Source organism: Nyctereutes procyonoides, unplaced genomic scaffold (genome assembly GCF_905146905.1).
Source record: "Nyctereutes procyonoides isolate TBG_1078 unplaced genomic scaffold, NYPRO_anot_genome, whole genome shotgun sequence".
Classification (NCBI taxonomy): Eukaryota; Metazoa; Chordata; class Mammalia; order Carnivora; family Canidae; genus Nyctereutes; species Nyctereutes procyonoides.
In genome coordinates, this window is record NW_026575120.1 from 23638179 (window position 1) to 23662780 (window position 24602).

The following is a 24602-nucleotide window of genomic DNA, read 5'->3' on the forward strand; positions in this document are numbered from 1 at the left end:
AAATTATGTCTACATAAAAACCTGCATGTGAATGCTCATAGCAGCTTTGTTCATAATCACCAAGACATGGAAGCAGCCAAAATGTCCTTCAGTGGGTGGATGGAAAACCAAACTGTGGTCCATCCAGACAATGGAATATTATTCAGCACTAAAAAGAAACGAGCTGTCAAGCCATGAAAAAGTCAGGGAAGAACCTTAAAAGCCTACTGCTAAGTGAAAGAAGGCCCCGTACTGTATGTCCAACTGTATGGCATTCTGGAAAAGGCACGATTGCAGAGACAGTAAAAAGATCGCTGCCAGCGTTCTGGGGGAGGGAGGGATGAAGAGACCACGGAGGTTCTCAGGCCAGCGAAGCTATTCTGTAACGATACTGTAATGATGGATGTGTGTCATTACACATTCTCCCAAGCCCACGGCATGTACAACACCGAGAGTGCACCTTTTTAAAAAAGATTTATTTGAGAGAGAGACAGAAAGAGAGAGAGAGAGAGAGAAAGAGAGAGAGAGAATGAGAGTGTGGGGAGGGAGGGGAAGAGGGAGAGGGAGGGAGAAACTTAAGCAAATTCCATTCTGAGCGTGGAGTCTGACATGGGACTCGATCCCACGACCCTGAGATCACAACCTGAGCTGAAATCAAGAGTTGGATGCTTGATGGACTGAGTCCCCCCAGGAGCCTCCCCAAGAGTGCACCTTAATGTAAACTATGCACATTGAGTGAGGATGATGGGTCAATGCACGTTCATCCACTGTAAAAATGTGCCACTCTGGGGAGGGAGGGATTGGTAAGGGGGGATGCTCTGTGTGCCTGGGGCCAGAGGGTGTCTGGGAAAACTCTGTGCCTGCATCTCAGTTTTGCTGTGAATCCAAAACTACCCTAAAATAATGGCCTATTAAAAAAACAAAATCTATAGAAATGTTATTACAGAGCTTCCTTTGTTAACTAGCAGTCACACCTCTGAAGTGGAAGGATTCTCTCAAATGTAATTTTAATACATCTCTTTTTTTCCACACAAACCCATTTCATCTTATTTTGACTCTGGTGTACATTCAGAACACTTGATTAAGTGTCTGACTTGCTCGTACCTATTCCTTCTTATAGGAGAATCCAATTTATGAGCCATGATGGCCAATTTGCTAGATTTCACTCCCTCTCAGTAAAGTCTATTGGGTCCAATTGAAAATTAAAAAAAGATAAGCTGAGAGTCAGCATAGCTGTTACAGACACTGGACCTACACTGGTGATGGAATTTCAACTCCATAAAAATTATCTCTATGCTCTGCTCCCACCCAAAAGACTAATGAGTCTTATACTCTGATAACCTCTGCATGGCCGCCGCCCAGTCTACTGTCACTGTGACTTTCAAATGTCCGAGGCTTTTCCATTCCACACCACCTGAAACTGGTGTCCATCTTCTCTAATGTGAAAATCCATAAGGTCAACTGTCAGGGCTATTTCAATGCAAACGTGATCCTGCTGGATTTTTCAGCTCCTACAGCATTCGACATTCGCTATGGCAGTGGAGAATGTCAGAGGCCTTTGCATTGGAATGCAATAACTGTATTTGCCAAAAAAAAGGCATATGCCATCGCGTATGACCCAGCGTAGGCCACGTATCTAATAGCTGAAAATAAAAAGGTAACTTTGGAGTCTATCACGCCAAAGAGAAATTTAGGAAAGGGCACAGACTAGCAAGGGAGAAATGAATGACACAATTGAAAAGGACACATTCTCATTTGGCTAGTCCCTTTGGAGGCAAGATTGCCTTCAACACTTTTAATTTGATTTTTAAAACATAAATTGTGCGTAACTGGGGGTAATTAGACTGCACAACGGAACAAGGTACTTGTCGTTCAGAATGATCACCACGAGCACTTCAAGATCCTGAGCACCGACACCGCCTCCATGGTGATTCTTCCTGGAAAGGGGGCCCACGTGAGTTGGGGATGTTTCTTTTTTTTTTTTAAATAATAAATTTATTTTTTATTGGTGTTCAATTTGCTAACATACAGAATAACACCCAATGCTCATCCCGTCAAGTGCCCCCCTCAGTGCCCGTCACCCATTCACCCCCACCCCCCGCCCTCCTCCCCTTCCACCACCCTTAGTTCGTTTCCCAGAGTTAGGAGTCTTCATATTCTGTCTCCCTTTCTGATATTTCCTACCCATTTCTTCTCCCTTCCCTCCTATTCCCTTTCACTATTATTTATATTCATTGGGGATGTTTCTATGAAAAGGCTGACCCCAGTGAGTTCAGAATGGATTTTCTGGGCGAGTAGAAAGCAGGTGCCGTGATCGGAGTTTCAACAAACCAGAATACAAGACGAGAAGCAGGCAGTCTTTGGGAAAGATTATCTTATTAAAAGTCCCTACTACAATTTCTTTCTTTAAAAAAAAAAAAAGATTTTTAAAATTTATTTATTCATGAAAGATGCAGAGACACAGGCAGAGGGAGAAGCAGGCTCCCTGCAGGAAGCTCGATGTGGGACTCAATCCCAGGACCCTAGGATCATGACCTGAGCTGAAGGCAGATGCTCAACCATTGAGCCACCCAGGTGCCCCCATAATTTCTAAGTAAATCTATCAAAATGGAGGCAAGGCAACACACCCAGGATGGCACAAAAATTTTCAAGGTGTTATTATCACAAGGACTCTCATCTCCTCAAGACTGTACTTCATCCCTCCCCCAGGGGAAGCCACTGCTGCCCAGAACCATGGCCACAGACTGTCAGGGATGAACCCCACTCAATAGGCCTTACCCAAGCCCTGCCTCACACTTCTCTTTTGTTTTTGCTTCTTGATCACACGACACAAGGGAGATTCTCCTTGTGCCCATTCCTGCGGTCTTTTTCTCAACCGACGCTGAGCTCTCAGGAAGAGCATCTGTGTCTCCTTTGCTCACACTTCACTGGGCACTGAGCTCAAGGCTCTCAGCCCCCAAGAGGGGAGCGTTGATGTTGGACCAATAGTCTGTACTATTGGTTGACGTGAGGATGCTCTGCAGGTTCATGAATTTGAGAAAGCTCTGGAGCCAGTGGCAGGTAGAGTGATTTGATGTTCTCTTCCGCCAGACAGAATTGCGATTGCCAAACAAAAGCCAGCGCTGCACCCCAGGACAGCAGATGCAGATAGCCTGCAATGGGAGGGAAGGGGCACGGCTGATTGTCCCAACCCCAGGACACACGGCCTGAGCAGCACAACCCATAGAAAGAAATACCGGCTGCAGAAGCCCAACAGAGCTCAGGGCTTAGGCAAGGCTCGGCCACATTTGTATTTTAACAGGAGAATAAAAGAACTCCTGCTCTTCAAAGCCTTTTCTGGAATTCAGGGATTCACCAGGGCCCCACCACTGGCAGGTGCCTCTCGCCCACTCGCCCACTCGTAGTTGTTGCCCCTGACAACTGGCTGCCAGCGTTCAAAGAGGTGACGGCTTACAGTGAGGACACTCGACTGCAGAGGGCACGCTGCTGCACAGGAGCCCAGTGGAAATGACTCCCGGGGTTGGCGGCTGCGCTCGAGAGACCAGGACACGCTTCCCCGTGCAGCAGAGAAGGCTGAGGGCCAGCTCTCCGTGTGTGCTGCATGAGCACAAGGAGGGAAGGCTTCCGGGACGTTTACCACGCAGCCTCACTGCTGGACTGCTGGGGGACAGAGGCACTCCAGGGCGCCCTTTTATTTCACTCCAAAGTAACCACCGCAGGAGCCCTGGGACTCCGGGTGGCACGAACACTCACATGTGCTTTGGGAGGGTGGGAGCCACCACAAACTACTTAAAGCACTGTTGCTTTCTAAGCCTCGAAGCCAGTGCTGGACAACCACCGAAGCAACTGTTCAGTAATCCTTCCCTCATATAAAGCACAGTCCTGTTCAAAGGAAAACACAGGTAAGGAACACGTACTGCAGGAATCCTGAGGAAGACTGGATTGTCTCCACGTTAATTAAAAACACGTAATTGGGGATCCCTGGGCGGCTCAGGGGTTTAGTGCGTGCCTTCGGCCCAGGGCATGATCCTGGAGTCCTGGGATTGAGTCCCACATCGGGCTCCCTGCATGGAGCCTGCTTCTCCCTCTGCCTGTGTCTCTGCCTCTCTCTCTCTCTCTCTCTCTCTCTCTCTCTCTCTCTCTCTCTCTCTCTCTCTCTCTCATGAATAAATAAATAAAACCTTTAAAAAAAATGTGGTTGCTGAAATCCCTGGTGAAGGCGAAATACCATCAGCCAATCACAAAATAGAAAAAGTATTTGCCTTTACTCGCCCTTCCCCTACTCAGATTTCAGTGGCTGATTCCACTTTTTTCCCTGATCCATCAGATGTACTATCTTGAATCTCAAGTCCAGGTCCTCAGGCAACTCTGGTATGCTCAGAAAGAACACCTAGGGGGACCCCTGGGTGGCTTAGCAGTTGAGCATCTGCCTTAGGCTCAGGGTATGATCCTGGGGTCCTGGGATTGAGTCCCACATTGGGCTCCCCCCGTGAAGCCTGCTTCTCCTTCTGCTCTGTCTCTGCCTCTCTTTGTGTATCTCATGAACAAATAAATAAAATCTTTTAAAAGAAAGAACGAACACCCAGGGAGAGGACCACATTCTCTTTGTCGTAACTGCCACCGAAACCTCTTCAATGTTAGGCACGTTTTTATGATACTTTAGTGTGTGTGTGTGTGTGTGTGTGTGTATGCCTAGATTACACCAGTGTTTTTAATAATTTTCCCACCATCGTTCAAACTAATGGCTAAAGTGTGATGGAATTCATTTACTATGAAGTTTCGCTTTTTAACATGTACAATTCAGTAGTTCTTGAGGCATTAACAGAGTCGTGAATCCACTGCCACTATCAAATTCCAGAATATTCATCACTTCCAAAAGCCATCTTATTCTGATGTATCCATGTAGGCTCATCAGTTGTATCAAATGTACCACCCGTGGGGAGGTTGATAACCAGGGAGGCTATGCAACGTTGTGTGGGGACAGACAGTATATGGGAAATCTCTGTGCTTTCCTCTCAGTTTTTCTGTGAATCTGAAACTTCTCTAAAAATATAATGTCATTTAAAAAAAGAAAAGAAATCTCATACTTATTAGCAGCCACTCTTTACTGTCTCCACCTCCAGACCTTGGCAACTACTAATGTACCTCTACTCTATCTCTATGGATTTGACCATTCTGGGATCATACAATATGTGGCCTTTTGGGTCTAACTTCTTGCATTTAGCATAATTACTTCAAGTTTTATCCATGTTGTAGTATATATCAGAGATTCATTCGTTTGTATAGTTGAATAATATTCCACTGTATGGCCATACCACATTAATACCACATACCACATTTATCTATTCACTGGGTGAAAGGAACTGGGTTGTTTCTTTTTGGCTCTTAGGAATAACAGTGCTATGGACAGGCATATGCAAGTTTCTGTATGAACATGTTTTCTGTTTTCTTGGGTATACACCTGGGAGTGGAATACTCGGTCATATGCTAACTCTATGACTTTTTGAGGAGCTACTGAACGTTTTTCACAGAGTCTACAAAATTTTACATTCTAATTAACAATGTTTGAAGTTTCCCATTTTCCACATTTTTACCAATACATGTTATTTTTCATTTTCCCCCCTTTTTATAGCAATCCTAATGTGTACAAAGTGGTATACTGTGAATCTGATTTGCATGTCTTTGATGACAAATGATGTTGAGCATCTTTTTTTAATGCTTATGGGCTATTTATATTTCTTTGGATAAATATTTTTGAAATCCTTTGGTTGTTTTTAATTATTTCTCTCTTTGAGTTACAATAATTATTTATAAAATCTGGACATTAGATCTTCACAACATATGTCTTGCAAGTTTTTCCTCACATTCTATGGGTTGTCGTCTCTCTTTCTTGATATTGTCCACTGATGCACAAACATTTTTAAGTTTGATGATGTCCAATTTATCCAGTTTCTCTCTGGTTGCTTATGCTTTTAGTGTCATATCTAAGACGCTTGTCTAATCCAAGATTGTAAATATATGCCTCTAAGTTTTCTTCCAGAATGTCATAGTTTCAGCTCTTTTATTAGCTTGTTGATACACATTGAGTTGATTTTTGTATAAAGCATGAGGTAGGGCTCCAACTTGGCTCTTTTGCATGTAGATATTCAGTTGTGCAAGCACTATTTGTTGAAAAGACTATTCTTTCCCCATCACATGATCTTGGTGCCTTTGTCAAAAATCAATTGGCCATAGATGTATGGTTTTATTCTGAGCTTTCAGTTCTATTCCATTAATCTATATTATACCTATGCTAGTACCATCATTACTGTAGCTTTAGAGTAAGTTTTAAAATAAGGAAGTAGTTCAACATTCTTTTGCAAGGTTGTTTTGGCTATTCTGAGCCCCTTGTATTTTCATATAAATTTTAGAATCAGCTTGCCTATTTATCCAAAAAGGGGAATTGGGATTTTTATGAAGACTGAGTTGAATCTATAAATATATTCAGGAAGTATTGCTATGTTACCAATATCAGATCTTCTAATCCATAAACACAGAGTATCTTTTTGTTTTCTTAGGTCTTCTTTAATTTATTTCAATTAGTTTTATGTTTTTTCTGTGGGTAAGGTTGTACACCTTCTATTAAATTTAGTCTAAGTACTTTATTCGTCTCAAAACTATTGCAGGTGGAAACATTTTATTAATTTGATTTTGGATTGTTCATTGTTAATGTATGGAAATACAAATGATGTATATTGATCCTATATTATCCACCCTTGTTGCATATGTGTTTCTGTGTGTGTGTGTGTGTGTGTGTGTGTGTATATTCCTTAAGATTGTCTATATACAAGTTCATGTTATCTATGAAGAGATAGTTTACTTCTTTCCTATCTGGATTTTTTTCTCTTGCATTGCCTTGGCCAGAATCTCTAATACAATGTGAAATAGAAACAGGGAGACTAAGTATCCTTGTCTGTTCCTGATCTTAGGGAAATGCTTTCAATCTTTCACCATTAAGTATGATAGTAGCTGTGAGTTTTTCATACATGCTTTTTATCAGATTGAGGAAGTTTCTACTAGCTTGTTGAGCGTTTTGCTATGAAAAGATTTTGGGCTTTGCAAATGTCTGCTCTGTGTCTATTGAGATAATCATGTGGGTTCCTTTCCCCTCTTTATTCTATTAATATGTATGTATTATATTGATCTTTCATACAGTAAATCAAATTTTCTTTCCTGGGATAAATAACATTTGGTTATGGTGTAATATACTTTTTATATGTTGCTGGATTCAGTTTGTTAGTATATATAGATGTATAGTATATACACCTATATTCATAAGGGATATTGGTAATAGTTTTCATTTCTTGTTATACCCTTATCTAGTTTTGGTTTCAGAGTACAGATTACCCTTTTCTTCATTCAAGTTTTGAAATTGTTTAAATGTATATCCATAATTTACTTGCACTTTTTGTACAAATGTAAAACAAATTTATCTATCTATCTATCTATCTATCTATCTATCTATCTATCTATCCATTCAATGTATCTACTTATTTTTCCATCTTAAGGTTTAATACCTGTATAGTCTATTTACTGGCGGTTAGAAGTGTGTTTTTTTGTTCACACAATTAGGAATCTAATACGACAATGAGAATGTGGCCATTGTAGTTTCCTATAACTGCCATGTAGTTATCTTACAGGAAAAATCTTCTCTCCTTAAGCTAACATTTCATCACAGCCCACTTCACATCTCAACTTCCTCCTGAATTTCCTCACAACGGATCTCTCTATCCTCCAAGGTCCTATAGCACCTATTTTTGAAGCATTCAATGGTGCAAGTGTATACACATTTTCGCTGTAGGTTTTTGCTAACAATTTTTGTGTGTTTTTTCTTTCCTGTAAGATTTCTGACTCTTTCTTTGTTATTTCGAGTACCTCTGTTGTTAGTTCACACTCAATGTATGTTGTTTTAATGATTTTTAAAATTCCTCTTTGATATAGTAACCATGAATTCCATGAGATCCACAGAATTGTTATATTTATAATGCCACTGTCTTTAAGCTTGTCAAGCATGAATAGGTAATTATGAATTTTAATATATACCGAGCATTTCTACACTTAGTCAACAATTACATCAATGAATTCAAAGCATACAAAATGGATTTTTTTTCATGGAAACATATTAATGACTTAACCATATGGCACAATGGGAATCAGAACCTGGGAAAAATAAATTAGGTAACAGGTAGTTACTTAGAAAAAAATTGCAAAGCAAAACTGTGCATTTTCTCCCTTAGTGACTTGCTTTTCCAAGAATAAATATAAGTACCTGGTGTCAGCAGTATGACTGAGGTGACAATCAAGGAGCAGATGACCAGAATCACAAGGAGTGCAATTGCTATTCCCTTCCAGTTTCTTTGGGGAGGGTTACTCCCCACCAGCTCCTAAAAACAACAGAAAAGAGAAACCCAGTGAGTGAAGTAAGGAAATAAAATAAACCAAATAAATACATTCCAATTAAATCAAGAACCAAGACACAAAAGAGTGAATGAAGCATATTCTTATCCTTGAAGCTATGAGTAGCTCTTTTTTCTGTCCTTCTGCCTCCTGCTTTCATCTCTGTACCATGGCAAAACCTCATCTCAAGAACGAATATGATAGTCTATTATGTTTACAGCTTTTCTGAGAATTGAATGTTTCTACACCTGGCACACTGGGTTCTATAGCACAGGGCAACTGTGGCATTTCTCTTCATTACAGTCAACCTAATCTCCACTGAATCAAACCCAAGTATGATGAATATTCATTCCCAGCTCCAAATCCTCTCTCATCTTCCTCTTCATTCACACCCACACTGTTAACTTCTATCTCAGAGTACCAGATACAAATGTTTATTTAGCATAGACCACATACCAAGTTTAACTAACTTCTATGCATTGTTCACTATCTTGAGCCCTTTCTTCCTTCTATAAAACTTCATACAAGATTTCAAGATTCCCCAGATCTCTTCACTGGCTAATTAACTTATACGTATTCTAGATTTTAGTTCCTCCAAGGAGCTGTGTTTGCATTGCAGCAGGAGTTAGGGATGGGAGAAAGAATCTGGAGACGTTGATGAAGTGTGCTAAAGGTCAGATAAATCTAGGAAATTAATCAGGGATACTGGTTGCTGAAATCAACTTTCAATCCCTTTCACATCAGTGTGCTTGTATAATTTATACTCCAACCCGGGATTCTTTGAGAGACAAAGGAGTTAATATTTATAGTTAATAATTATTAAATATAATGGTTTTTATTTATAATAATGACCATTAATTGTACAAGAGCAACGGTCATTCCCCTTGGCAAATAAAGACATATGGTCACACTGAAAATGGTCTACTGCTCCTTCTGCCCATACACAGATCAGAAAATACTCTCTTATAGTGCCCATAATTATAACTAATATTAATTTCAAGTCAAGATGAACTAGAATAGAGATGGCTTCAAAAAAGTTGATAATGCAATACCCAAATACAGCTTCATCCAAAACTAAAAGCTCATTAGAACGTGGCAAATTTCTGCAAATCAAAGGTAATATTAAATGTAGGATGGCAAATAATTAATAATTGACATGCAAATATTCAATATTGGCTCTCTAGGTTATCAAATTAAGAAAAATTTGAGGGCCACTATGGTCTTAGCCAGAAAGAATTTTATAGTTGTTTAGAAATTTCAACCAATCTCCTTATTTGCTATCCAGAATTTATCTATTAAGAAGTGGCTTTTTAGCACTTAAAAATGACAAAAAACAATACTGAATTGCTCTCATTTCTGAATGGATAGTGTTCAATGCAAGAAAAAATAACAAAGGAGAGCTGATCAGATTTTACTGATTCAGTAGCTTTTCCCTTTGCCAAGTTTACAAAGGAAATTTGAAAATTCACCAAATTTGTGAATAGTATAAATCTTGAAGTAGTACTCTTCATATGAACAATGTAGTACACATAACCTCTTGCAGGGCCTAGAGGATATTTTCTTCTTTCTTTCTTTTTATTTTTAGAGAGAGAGAGAGAGAGAGAGAGTGCACAAATGGAAGGGGAGGAATAGAGGGAGAGGAGAGAGAAAATCTTAAGCAGGCTCCACTCCAATGTGGAGCTCTATGTGACACGGGGCTCGATCTTCACTCTAAGATCATGACGTGAACTGAAAGCAAGAGTCAGAGGCTTAAGTGACTAAGCCACCAAGGCACTTCCCTAGTTGGCATTTCTCAAATACTGCTCATATTAAATCCCAGGGTAATAATCAAACCAGAATATTTTAGTATTCAGGACCAAACCCCAAACCTTATTCAAGATCCAGAATGATAAAATTAACATTATTATCTTCATCAGCTCAAACAATTGATATCTTTTGAATCTTGTTTTTAATAATATCCTAAAATTCTAAAATGTTTTAAACACATCTATTAAATACACTGGTCAAAGTTTATTTGCCCAAAGAAGCCTAAGACTTTTCCTTTGTGTCAATTTCCGATGAGCTAGTAGCATAGCTGATTTACTTGCAGAAGTGTACGAACCCATGTTTCAGTGACAGAAGTCCCTCTGAGACTCAGTGGTCCCCTTACCAGGCCAAACACATCTACAATGTGTCCTGGCCTGGATGTCCAGGTCTAGGCTAGATGGTGTCAGAGTGTCTGCCAAGATAACCAGAAGATGGAAACGTTTGTAAAACATGTCATGTGAAGGACATTCAGCCTCAAAAGTCTTATCCACTTGAACTATCACATGGAAGAGAGAGGAAACTTACTCTGTACAGCTCCAGAAGGTAGAATCGTGTTTCAGTACACTTCAAAACTCCCAACCATTAATACTGCCCCACAATAGGCTGAGGGGCTTCCTCAGGAAGTGTGCAGGATGGTGAACACCTAACGGGGATCCTGGAGATCCAATCCTCCAGAAAGGAAGGTGGAAATAAATGATCTTAAAAATGCCCAATAAGAGTAAAAGCTTTATGAACACGTATAGGATGGAAGAGAGAGATGCAAAGCTGTGAAGTTGCTACTCAAGAGTGGAAAACGAATGGGAGGCAAGGGCTTCTGGAAAGAGGACAAAGACTCTGCTTCCTCCTGTTCACTGGACTAAGAAAATACTATGCACAGAAAACCAGTTCAGTGTATATATATCCTGAGATGTACCATAGATACCCAAACAGGCACTGACAGCATAGCCCACTCAAGTGAAGTGATTCTGGGCCAAAGGCACTCTTTCTTTCTTTCTTTCTTTCTTTCGGTAGGGGGAGGAAGAGAGCGAGAGGGAGAGAGAGAAATCTTAAGCAGGCTCCATGCTCAGCACAGAGCGGGAAGCAGGGCTCAATCTCATGACCCTGAGATCATTAATTGGATGAAAACCAAGAATCAGACCCTTAACCAACTGAACCACCAAGGTACCCGAATGAACCCCAATGACACCATTTCTTGAAGACAGATGCACCATATTGCCTTTCAGGCAGCATTCTTACACATTTAAAAAGCAGGGCAATTTTACCCACATGAAAGCAGACATTCTTTAATTAAATTCCATTTTCATTTGCCAAATTTCACTTTTCACAGTACAAGAAATTTCTTTTTTAAGTTACACAAACACTACTGTAACAATACTAATAGGAAACAAATTAAAGAGGAAACAAATCATGAATAATCTTGCTAATCCAAGAAGACAAAGCTTTTCATTTTCCCCATTTTCCTTTCCAGTCATGGTCTATATGCACATTTAATTTCTACATGGGTGTAACCAGAGCACAGAGATGATTTTTGAGTTAGAATTTGGATTTATATGTGCTTCTTTGAACATCTCATTTGGCTTCACATATTCAAACGACTTCCTCATTTTAACTTGCAGGAGCTGACTTATTGAGAATTTAAGTAGAACTGACCCTGCTTCCCATGAAGGACAAGACAAGTTAATAAATTATCCCCTAAAATGTTAAGCTTCAGTAGTGCATTTCTTGGCAGAATTATATGATTTTGCCTAGAATAGTGAAAATGAGACCATAATACATTCTCTGCTCTGTTTGGTACCCCATGCATACCTCAGAGATTCAGTAAAATGGAAGAGCATGTCTATAGTGAGCCATTTGGTGTAACCAGGTGATCAAACCTACCTACCTCCCTTCCTTCCTCCCTCCCTCCCTTCCTTCCTTCCTTCCTTCCATCCAACACATGTCTTTCCAGCACTTCCCCTGCCAGCCCTGCCCCAAGGACCTTGGGTATAGCAGTGAACGAAACAGACTACACTGCTATCAAGCCAGCAAGCTGAATGGCTTTCATTTTTCCATATTTCCTTTCTTGTATTCTGGTGCAGGGATGGGACACAAACAATAAACAGCTAACCCACCAAGAGAAGAAAAAAGCAGGATGAGGGGGGGCTAAGGAGGGAATGCATCCTGTGAGCTGTTTGTATATAAGGAGGTCAGAGAGATTTTCTAATAAAGTGACATTTGAACAGAAACCACAAGGAATGGGACTGGGAGGAAGGATGTCAGGCTGTCATGGACTGAACTGTGTGTGTCCCTCCTAAATTCACATGTGGAAGCTCAAACCCCCAGTGAGATGGTACATGGACGGAGGGCCTCTGAGGGGTAATGAGGGTTACAGGAGGTCATGAGGATGGGGCTCTCAGGTCAGGATGAGTGTCCTTATAAGGAGAGACACCAGGGAGCTTGCCTCCTCTGTACCCACACACATGGAGGAAAGACCACGTGAGAGGCCACTGCAAGAAGGCGCGGTCGGCAACCTAAAGAGGAAGGGCCCTTAAGACACTGCCACTTGTACTCGGAGGGTGGGCTTCCAGTCTCCAGAACTGTGAGAAACAAAGCTCATGGCTCAGAGGCATATCTCTGACATTCTGGGAAGCCATGCCTGGTTTTGCAGGCAGAGTTCATTGTTCTTCCATCTGGACACAACCGTAACACTTTGTAAATGCTTTTCTGTAACATTACTGCACTATTGAATTATGTTTTTAACGCCTGTGTCATCTCCAGGCCCCAAGCTACCTGGTGTGCTAGTATTCCTGATGCCTGGTATAGAACTGGGACACCACAGCGCTCGGGCACTGTACGTTGAATGGAAGAACGGACATATGAATGCCTTTATGAGAAGTAACTTTGTTATTTGCTGGCACCACTGGAAGAAAAGCTATTGTTGACTGATGCGGAAAGCAAAGCATTAATACAAGCCCAGCTCCACTGATGATGCCATAAATAGCGCTCGGTCCTAACAGATGTAATGCAAACTGACATCTAGAGTTGGCAATTGCCTTGTCCCTAGTGATATAATTGTTGCTCACACTTACTCTTAACTCAGGCAAAAAGAAAACAAACCCAACCAAATGGATGAGAAACAAACTCAACCTTTTTCCTAGGTTGTTTTAAGTATAAAATTCATGTTTTTAGACCATTATTATCTTAGTAATCTGTGATTCGAGCTTAATATTTTATGTGCCAATTGTACAACTGAAATGGAAGACTCATACATTAAAATTATAATTGAAGATGTGCAGTATTCTGTGCATGGATTAAGAGGGGGGGGTGTCACCATGCATGTCCACCAGGCCCTCTCCGTCAAGTGATCAAACCCCACATGCCTCACCCTGGCCTGAGTTTCCTCTCTCCCATGGAATCCCCTTGCTGACTTTATCACATCTTGTGCTTTATGATAAGTAGAGATTCTCAAGAAAAGTCTGAGGTGATTATTTAGAAATTAGAGAAGCTGAAGGCTACCAGGGTGTGGAAAAAAGAAAGCAAAGAAGAAGTGGAACACAAAAGGAATCCAGTGCTTGGGTGTTAGGACCAAATGCAAGTGAGTTTGGAAGCACACTAGAATTCATAACATTTATACAAAGGTAAGCTGTTGCTTTACGATTTACTGCTGTCACTACTCACTACCAAATTATGCTTCAGTACCATTTAACAGACACTATGGGAAGAACTCAAAAGCACATCAAGTTTCTGATATGTTATAAAGAACATAAACACAGAGAATCACATCTCTTTTGGCCACGTCTGTGCTCTAAGGAGCAGAAATAGGCATCTGTTGGGTCCCTACGATAGGGTGATCCAGGCCCCAGCCATGTCCCCACACGTTGAAGAGCATGTTCCCCATGCAATTCTGGGCACACCTTGTAGCATGTTTGTTTTCCACAACATATGTATAGCCACACACAGCTAATGAGATGGGAGGGGTCTCACTTCCAGCAGAAGTGAGGAGAGAAAGGGTCTCACTAAGGTCTCTTCCTAAAGGAGCCCGGCTACCTCGGAAGATCAGTGCAAGAAACTGCAGATGCAGGAGCAATCAGGGTGGCAGCAGGATAGCAGGGACTGCATTGACAGCAAAGGCCCAGGCCCTGCCAGCCCTGGTGGGGACAGCTGGCAACTGTGCACTTTATTTCCCTTTGCTAAAGGTGGCAGGGTCGACCAGATGGCCCACTCACCAGGGAGGAAGGAAATGAATTCAATTATTTTTTTTCACAATAGTCCATCTTGAGCCAATCAATCTCCTCTTCACCCAGGCAGCTTTCAGAAGTATACTAAGATGAGAAGACTCACTGCAGCTCCCCAAACTGAAAGAGGCCTTCTCTAGAACATCACCAGATCATTGATAGTTTAAAAACTTTCCAGAGGATACACACGAAGCAGCTCATATGGCCTCACAATTCCAGCTGGAATGGAAGATCCAAGCCAGCATGCGAGGGGCCGGGCCAGGGCCTACCGTCCAGGGAAGCTCTGTATATTCTGAGAAGGGAGACTGTTCTGCTTCCTGACATGCTCCCCTCCCCTGGGACTGCTGTGCGGTGTTTCCTAAGTACTTAAGTTGCTCTCACTATTTGTGAGTGTACGGAATGGATAGGACCTGGGGTCATGAGGTACTCATTGATGCCTACTCTCTGAGATTGGCTGTAGGACTGGGGTTGTTTGAGCAGTCATTTTGGAAAGATGGGAACAACCAACGTAGTGTGAGTGGGGGGTGGCACTGGTGGTGACAGATGGAGTCTTACCCTTCAAAAACTTGTACTGATTTCACTAATTAGAAATTAAATTTGGTTGACAGGCCCTACTGCTGAGGAGCGGCAGTTAATTATGAGTCATTACGATCTTAGTGGAAAGAAGCTGGTACTCCGCAGGACTGTCAGACACACTCTCAGGGGCCTCTCTTCCCCTTAACTTCTCATACCACATTCCTCCCTGTCCCACTAGTCAAGTCCTCCAGGCTCTCTGCCACCCATTCTCTATTTGCCTTATACAGAGTCAACTGTGGGGATCAACTCTCCTTTTCTCCTATGAGTTTGGAAACTTCTGAAGTTGACTATTTTATACAACATGACTTTTTGTGACTGCCTGAGGGCACAGTCCTTTGAGACTTATGCATGGCCATGACAGAGGCAGCTGTCAGCCTCATACCTGCCGATCAGCAGGACTGGGTGTGCAGAGCTAGCTCCTGCTCCATCAGCCCTTTTGGGAGATCAAAACAAAACACAACAAGCAAATTTCTATTAATTATATATCTTCTAAAATTTCTTTATTTTTTTTTTAATTTTAAATTCAACACCAGAGCTCAAATTATTTTAGGCTCTTGAGTTTAATTGTGCCTAATAGATTCTTTGTGAAATTAATTCAAAATGTAAGTTATTCTTACCTTCAGAGCTCAGGCTCTCTTGGATCTATTTTGATATAATACTTTAAAGGAATCATGGTGCATAAATCACCAAAAGCAAATGGTGCTGTGACTTGATCATAGTCGAGGAAGTTTTGCAATATATCAGGCTCAAGGGATATCCCTTTCAGTGAGACTCTGGCTATGGAAGTGAGTCGTGGAATTTAAAATCGAACATTTGCATCTTCCACATCAGTGTGGGTGAGAACGATGTGTTCTAATCTTCTCCAGATAGGGGCTATCTTTGAGGAGACTCACTGGAACCCACAGGCAATTTTGAGACGGATTTCCTCCACTGGGCAGCATTTTGGCAAGCTCAACTTCCCAATGTCAAAAAGGCCCTCAGGCTCCCAATAAATATTAAGTAACTCAAGTCTCAAAGGCAATAACTACCAGCAATTTAACGGCAGCCACAGAAATAATCTGAGCTCAGTTTTTCAAAGGGGCTTGCCACCCTGAAGGAATGTTCCAGCACAGCACAGAAGCTATCTGTATGAAAAATGTAAGGCGTGGCAGTGGTCTCCACTGCCATCCTCTCTTACCCACGGGTGCCAGAGCCGTGTTTCTGCCCTGGGAGCCCCGCCCTCACCTTTGCAGACACGAGGATGGCCTGCCTGGGCCAGAAGCCCACTCCAGGCTTCCCAGTGTAGGACCAAAGTCTCCAGGTTTACTGAGCTGACTGTCATGACACCTGAGAACAGAGGGGGAAGGAGAAGTTCCTATTTGCACCTGGCCTACGGATTCAGGAGGTAATAGAGTAGCTTTTACAAAATGAGGAGAAGGAACTGGTGACCTGGAGAAGCAGAGACAAAAGGCAAAGAAAGAGGGCTCCCTCCTGGTTTTCCATTTCTTGACTTAATTTTCCTCCCGAAGCCTGAAGGAATTTTCCCCTTAGGTTTAATAAGACATTCCTGTTTCTTTAAGAGATATCTTATCTCCCGTTTTACTTAAAGGAGTTTGAGTGTATCTCTCAAGCTTGAGAACAAAGGAGCTGGACCCCGGGGGTGAAGACACCCAGTCGAGCTGCATGGACTCCTGTGGTGTTCGATCTCCAAGAAGGCAGTCACTGCTCACTTGTGAAATCACTTGCCCTAGTTTTTGTGGCATATTCTGGCCAACCCTACACTCAAAACCCAGCTGGAAATTCTAACTACTCAGGTGGTTTATAATTTCACAACAATGCATTTGCTAATCTGACATATCATTTTATTTGAAAAGATCAGGTTTTCCACCAGTATGTATAGTTCTCTTTCCAGCAAAACTGAGTGAAATATAGCAATTACCTTGGGAGATCCTCAAGAGTCTACACCTGCCATCGCCTATCTATCATCATTGGAGTGTAGCCCCCTCTGTGACTGGAGGGGGCTGATTCAAGCCGAAGCAAACGCCAGCCAAGACAGTTGGTACAACATAATGTTCACAAGAGTCTTGACAAGGATGGGGTCTTCTGCAGGTATTCACTATTTTAGGTATCAAATTCCTCAAAAAGAAAGCTCTAGTATTTTTAAACTACAGCTGGCCTAGAATGGGGTTTATTCAGTGGATCCATGTTTGACAGGTATTTCTGTACAAAAAATGGCCTAATCCTGGCATTTTCATGTAGTTCAGTCTAACGGAAAGATACATAGCATCAGGGAAATTAATTGGCCACAGAAATACTACTGACTAGCAATCTTAATCCCATCAGGAACCTGAATCCCCCTTGGACATGTAACCTAACATATTCACAGGTTCTGGAGATTGGGGCACAGGCATTTTGGGGAAGTCTTTATTTTGCCCACCTCAGTGTTATATGCGATATAACAGAATGTTATACTTCAATAGAAATATCCATTTGTACACATGCACAGCATGAATGAATCTCACTGATATGATTTTAAGTGACATGGGTCAGACATAAAGAATATATGATGATTTCATTTATATAAAATTGAAAAATGGACAAGTCTACAGTATAAGCAAAGGGTTCACACTTAAGTCTAAGAAGACTAGCAAGAAAGGAGTTTCCATAAAATCCAGGATGCCACAGAGCTCAGAGGAGAGGGGAGATGAAGGGGCTTCAGGTGTGCTGGCAGTACGCTCTTTCTCCACCCAGAGAGAGCTTACAGGGGCTCGTTCAGGTTCTAGGTTTGCACGTTATATAGTTTTTGGACTGTACTATCTTGCAGTGGCAAAGGTCGACTGTGTGCGGCGTGCAGCAACTGTGAGCATAAGCATGCATCAGGAGCCGTGAAGGAAAGGGACACGTCCCTGTGTTCATCCCAGTAGGAGAGAGAGACAGCAGGCCATTGCGATTCCACCATGAGATGAGAGCAACTCAGGGTGCTACAGGGCATAAAAGGATGGGAGGAGTGCCAATATTGATTTGGCACCAAGAGGGAGGTGAGGGCTCTAGGAGGAAGTGGGATTTACTCTGAGGGATGTGCAGGAGCAAGGCCAGGTGAATAGCTGGGAGGGTTTTGCACTGTGAGGGCACACAGTGAGGCTGGCATGAGGCCCGGTGGGGTGGAACCCCTGAAACCTGCCTTGTGGACAACGCCGCGTATTTAATGTTTAGTCCAAAATGCAATAAGACATCACTGAAGGATGCTGTAAGCCGCCTTTAATAACTCCTAGAAGGCAGCAAGCAATCATTTATTTGTTGATTGACACCAGAGAAAATGCACTGCGAATGACCCGGATCTGTAACTCAGCCCTGCTGTGCCTTAAAATGTACCCATTATCAGAACAAGATGGAATCAAATACCCTAAAAAAGTAAAATATTCACATAGCAACTATTAAAATTACCGGGAGAAAACGAACTACGCAGACCCAAGCATAGGATCTCCCCATTCCACTGCTCCAGTCTATTGTCTAAACGTATTTTCTTTCTAATATTTATTCTCCGTGAAAAGCTCTGACATAAATTTCTTTTATGTATCATGGACCATTTACTATAAGTAGAAGGTAGCAACAAATTACAAAATCAATGGTGCATATATCTCAGGACGGTAAAACAGCTTTCTAATCATTGTATTTCCATATTCAGGAGGACAACACAGGACTTTAAGACGGCAAGAACACGTTTTAAATAACATTTAGCAACTGACACACGGCCATCGATACTCATCACGTCAGCCCGTTGGACGCACACCCCCATTTTCTGTTTTACTGGCTCATTTACTTCATCTTCCTTATTGGTGATCCTTATTTTTTCATAAAGGTGCTAGAAGCACAACAAAAGATGGTAATTGGATGGAGGAACTGGATATTAGAGCCACACGGAAAGCATGGCTCTGTGTGGTCCCTGCCTCCTGGGGCTGGTCCTGGCTGGAGAGACCAGTGCGTTCTTGCTCTCTCTCTCTCAAAGCCCCTGACCACACTCTCTCACAAGCCCTTAACAGCCTTGGAATCCAGGATTTACACACACACCTCTCCTCTCAGGAACAGCCATGAGCACAAGAGCAACAATAAACAAGTATCACGGTTTATACCGGTGCTGATCAAAAAGGCTGCAGAGGGGCACCCGGGTGGCTCAGTCTGATAAGGGTCTGCCTTCGGCTCAGGTCATGATCCCTGGATCCTGGGATCGAGTCCCATGTCAGGCTCCCTGCTCAGCAGGTTTCTGCTTCTCCCTCTGCCCCTCCCCCAGCCTGTGCGCTCTCGCGCTCTCTCTCTCTCTCTCTTTCTCTCTCTCAGATAAACAAATAAAATCTAACAAAATGCTGGAGAGACGCAGATACCTAGTGCGGAATTCATCATCTCTCTGCAGACATACTTTGCAGACCAGAAGATAACAGTGCTTTGATTTGAAAATGCTCATGATGGAAACCCCGCCCCAGCACAGTTGAGCAAAGGTGGGGAAGAGCAAAAGCAGGAAGAAGGTAGGGTGCACCGAGGCGGCACTGGAAAGACCATGCTGACACCAAAGGCTCAGGAGGAAGAACCCATGGGGGGGGGCGTGGGGTGAGGAGGACACCTCACAGTCTGGACCCACAGGCGAGGCCTTACCTCCTGCAGAGTCACCACTGTGCACTGGGAAGGAAGGGAGCCTGGAGGCTGCTTGCAGGGTGGTCTCACCTAATTCCCACTGACACCTGTTCTGCATTGGCAACAGCAAATCCCGGCTACCCGCAAGGTGCACGCATCAGGAATGGGACAGGTGAAATGAATTTAAATTTTAAAAAATGTTAAAAAAAAAAAGGAATGCGACAGGTGAGTTCAGACTCTACACCAGATTCATGCTGTTTATGTTTCACTCCACTGGAACCAGGTCAGTTTAAACTTATTTATTTATTTTCTTTTTTTAGACACATTTATTGATTACACTCTGATGCATGTTGGGTACTTTTATACTTTTATATATGGGTAAATCTTATACTTTTTTTAAATAATAAATTTATTTTTTATTGGTGTTCAATTTGCCAACATACAGAATAACACCCAGTGCTCATCCCATCAAGTGCCCACCTCAGTGCCCGCCACCCAGTCACCCCCACCCCCTGCCCACCTCCCCTCCACCACCCCTAGTTCGTTTCCCAGTTAGGAGTCTTCCATGTTCTGTGTCCTTTCTGATATTTCCCACTTACTTTTTCTCCTTTCCCCTTTATTCCCTTTCACTATTATTTATATTCCCCAAATGCTGAGTGAAATAAGTCAATCGGAGGAGGTCAGTTTAAATTTAGATTTCACGACCCACTGTCCTTACATATTGCAGTCAGAGAAACCCTAAGGACACCTTTATTGTCACAGGTAAAATGAATTGAGGAAACACGAGCACAGTGTATGCCGAGGAGACCCCAGGCGTGTGTTGGAGCTGCGGCACTCGTCAACATGAAAGGAAAAGCAGACGAAGTTGTCTGACTTGGGATATTCAGTGACGGGTGAAGGGACCTGGTGACATCCTGAAGGAAGTAAGCATGGGAATCTTGTTAGAATGCACTGGAATGCATCGAGCCTGTAGAAATGCCACAGTCACGAGTCTACTGACTGCAGAAACTGGCCCAAGCCTGATGGGACCAACATCTCCATATGGAGCCATCCAAAGATTCTCAGACAAAAGAAATAATAATTATCTAGTCTCTAGGACAGCAGAAAACCAGTTGATACAGTGAGAAAGTCACTCGAAAAAACTTCGTGTAAATTCTCGAAATGACACAATGAAATTGTGCTGGGTCCCTGGGCCCCTTAACATGCAGATTCCTGTCCTGGGCCATCTGGGACCCCGACCGAGGCCTCTGGAGCTGCGACACCATTAGGCCACCCCTTCTCTCCACTATGTTTTGTGCCGGGTCAGTGGCACCTTCCCAAGCTTCCTCCCGCCCCTTCTCTGCTGGGCTGGGTGGCCCATCCTTGCAGGGGCTCGGGGTGGGCCAATGGGAGGCACGTAGGTAAGGCTGGGCAGGAGGGGAGTCTGGCCCAGGAGTTCTTCTGCGGTGCTCCCATCCCCGCTGCCAGGCCTGTAGGAGGAGGCGGCCTCCATCGAATTGCCCGCCCAACGGGAACTCTTGGCCCCAAGGGGAACTCTTGGCTCCTTCCGTCCTGGCTCGGAGCTGGTGCTCATCAGGGGTGCTGCTACCATGGGGGGGGGGCTCGCCTCTGACACTCCCGTGACCCTGCCCACACCTCTGCAAATGTCCTTCCTGACCGTCTCTTGAACCACCCGAGTTAGATAAGGTTTCCTACCCTGTTTCTGACTGACAGGCCGTCCAGGGAGTTTGCTGCTCCTATAACGAGGTGATGCAGCATTTGGGAAGGTGACACCCAGGTAGCCGTGGGCAGAGACTGTCCCCTTCCTGATTACACAGGCAGTCCCTCCGGGAAACCTCATACCATAGTGACACATAGAGTGTCTCCCATAATCCTAAATGAATAACTGTTTTACTCATCAATTACAATGCACTTTTCTTTAATCCCATAACTTATACAGCCAGAAAGTCGTGCTGACACTGGTTTGTTTGAAACTTGGAAGAGACCTTCTATTTTCCTGCCTGATTTTTCCCTCTGGCAGATGGGAAACCTTAACTGTTTTTTGGATGGTTATTATTAACCAAAGAGGTTTTAAGGAAAGCTTGATCTTCCTGTTCAGGAGATTAGAACATCATGAGGTACAAATGGTTTCTACCTATTGAAAATATCAGTGGGACTGTCTATGGATGACTGATACACAAACTCCAAGTCTATATTCTCCATTCTCCATAACACACACAAAAAGGGTTTGCGATGGAAGGTTTTCAGATGCAAAATTCTATTCACTGGCATATTATAGGATGGTGTGGAAACATGCCTGCACAAAATTCTGGCTTGTACTCTTAATAGCACCAATGCCAAAACCCTGGCCCTCAGCTGGCTTCATGTATCCACAGTATCAGCGCAAGTTCATAAGAAGCAGCTCTCACCCCACGCAGCTTCTATCTCCCTCGTCAGAAATATTTTGCATGATCAGTAACATCACTAGCAGAAAACTCACTACATTCTGTGCCCACTTCTGTGTCTTGCATGCTTTAGTGCACTGAAGTTTAAAACCAAGCTCATCATACATAAGCATTAAATAGATCAACAAACCTATTGGTGAATGAATGAATGAGTAAAAACTCAAACGGATTATAAAATCTGTGGCTGCTAAAAGGCTGTTCATCTAAACAGGATGAAGCACACTAGCAGGAGCACTTTCTTTCCCAATAGAAAAGAGTATAAATATTTTCCTCTCAAAGTCCTCAGATAGATGTTAAGAAAGAAGGGTATCCTTATAAAGGATCACCTCATCTTCCCACATTAGCCCCCGTTTCCCCCAGAATGTTGGGAGACACATCAAGCAAGGGACTCGGAGCTGTGATCTCAGAACTAATGAATGGTGGTTGCCGTTAAGGGGAGGTGTGGACATTCACCTCCAGAAAGTGTGGATGCTCTGTTCTTGTACAACGGCAGCATTGTGAAGGCAATTTTCAAGGGAATCACCAAATGATCCCTGCTCCAGAAACCCAGCCAGCGCAGTACCTGGAATTCACAGGAACCTAAATATCATTGCACATTAACTTGAGAAGTTAAACTACTAGGACCATTATTTCAGGGATTCATCCTTTGAAGTACTTAGCAGAAACCACTTTAGGTAGACACACGCCTATTATTATCCCGATTTCCCTTCCCAGGGTAGTGGAGAAGTGGAGAGGCCTGCAGTAGATGTGATCTGGTTTCTAGCCAGGACTGATATTGGGACATGGGAGTGAGGGCCTCACCTGCACACGCAGGGGACAGAGCTAAGAGGGGAGCTGGAGCCTGTCCTAGGTCATGGGGCAGACTCTGAAAGAAATGAGAGGTCTTAAATACCAACTGAAAGGAACTGAATTTAAAAAGTTAGGGATGCCTGAGTGGCCAGTGGGTTAAGGGTCTGACTCTTGGCTTTGGCTCAGGTCACGATCTCAGGGTCATGGGATGGAGCCCCACATTGGGCTCTGTGCTCAGCATGGAATCTGCTTGAGTTTCTCCCTTCCTCTCCCTCTGCTCTTCCTTCTCACGGGCTCCCTCTATCTCTCTCTCTCAAATAAATGAATAAACCTTTAAACAAAACAAACAAAACAAAAAAAAACCCAAAAAAACAAAAAAAGAAGAAGAAAAATAGAGCCTGATGTTATGTGTTGACTCCAGAAACCATCTGAAAACACTGAACTTGTGGCCTTGAAGAGTTGCCGAAGCTACCTCTGCAGGGCAGGACTGTCTCCTGTGGGGCCCCAGAGGAGTGCAGGATGGGAGCTGGGGGGCCTAGGTTTGCTGCAGCAGCCCAAAGTGGGACACAGGCTCCCTCCTCCCACATGCTGCCCGTACCCCTGCATCTGTGGGGGTACGTATGGGCATTTCCCACCTGATGTCTCCTGGCTACTTAGCAAGTATCCTTGGGAGCTGTTCTCAGAGTGCCATCCTTCCCTAGGAACAGGCCTTGGCTCCTGCCCACCTGCAAACCTTGGCAAACTTTCCTGCTCACCTCCACATGGTCAAAGCCACCTCATCTTCACAGCCCAGTGCAAACATCCCTGCCCTTCTATACTCCATCCATCCCGATCCCCCAAGAGTGGATTAACACACTCTTTCTTCCCAGTTATTTCTCATTGGATCTCATCAGCACTTTCCTCTTGAGATGTGTCTCCTTGTCTGGAAACGTGGTGGCCCGTCTCCTCCTGAGTGCTAGAGAGAGCACGCATGCCGGGGGCAGGGCCTCATCATGATCCATCATTGTAGGACCAGAGTCCGTGGTGTTTTCACCTAGTTGATACTCACCGCTTGTTTCCTGAATGGAAAAGATTTAACTTTACCTTTTGCTACTTACATTACTAGTTTGGTCTGCTTCCACTGCTATGATAAAATATCATAGACCAGGGGCTTAAACGATACGGATCAACATCTCATGGTTCTGGAGGCTGGAAGCCTGGGATCAGAGCACCAACAAGGCTGGGGTCCAGGTTCAAGCCTGCTTCCTGCCTCACGCACAGCTGTCTTCTTGCTGCGTCATTACAGGGCAAGACCAGTGCGAACTAGTCCTCTGGCCTCTTCTTATAATGGCACGAATTACCCACAAAGGGCCCCCATCCAGATGCCATCACTTTGGAGATTAGATTTCAACACCTTAAACATTCAGTCCCTAACAGTGACTGTGCATCACACTCGGGGGCTCAGCTTTCCTGGTGGTGTGTGGGGACAAGACCTGATGCCATAGTGAAGGGGGGATGGAAGGCAACATGGACAGAGTGTCTGGAATGCCTGGTGCAGGGTGGGCAATCATGAATACGGCCCCTTAGTAGATGTCACCACAGGAAAAGAATCCTGCGGTGTACCTCTGTCATGACCTTCAGGTCAGCGGGAGTGCAGTCACTCCACAGCACTGGCACTTCCTTAGTGACTGCCTCATTATGCGAACCCAGCGGCACAGTGCTGTCTGCTTCCAGAAAAGCACACTGGCCAGAGGTGGGATGCAGCAGGCTGTTT

General features: G+C 43.4%; 1 protein-coding gene across 3 annotated transcripts in view; it reads right to left on the reverse strand.

The window, feature by feature from the left end:
- The window catches only part of DPP6 (dipeptidyl peptidase like 6), an 821668-nt gene that overhangs the window by 338763 nt on the left and 458303 nt on the right, over nucleotides 1–24602 (reverse strand). For all 3 annotated transcript variants that reach the window (XM_055334558.1, XM_055334556.1, XM_055334557.1), the window contains one exon: nucleotides 8288–8402. In XM_055334558.1, coding sequence (XP_055190533.1) covers nucleotides 8288–8402 — 115 coding nt within the window. The remainder of the gene's footprint in view (nucleotides 1–8287; nucleotides 8403–24602) is intronic.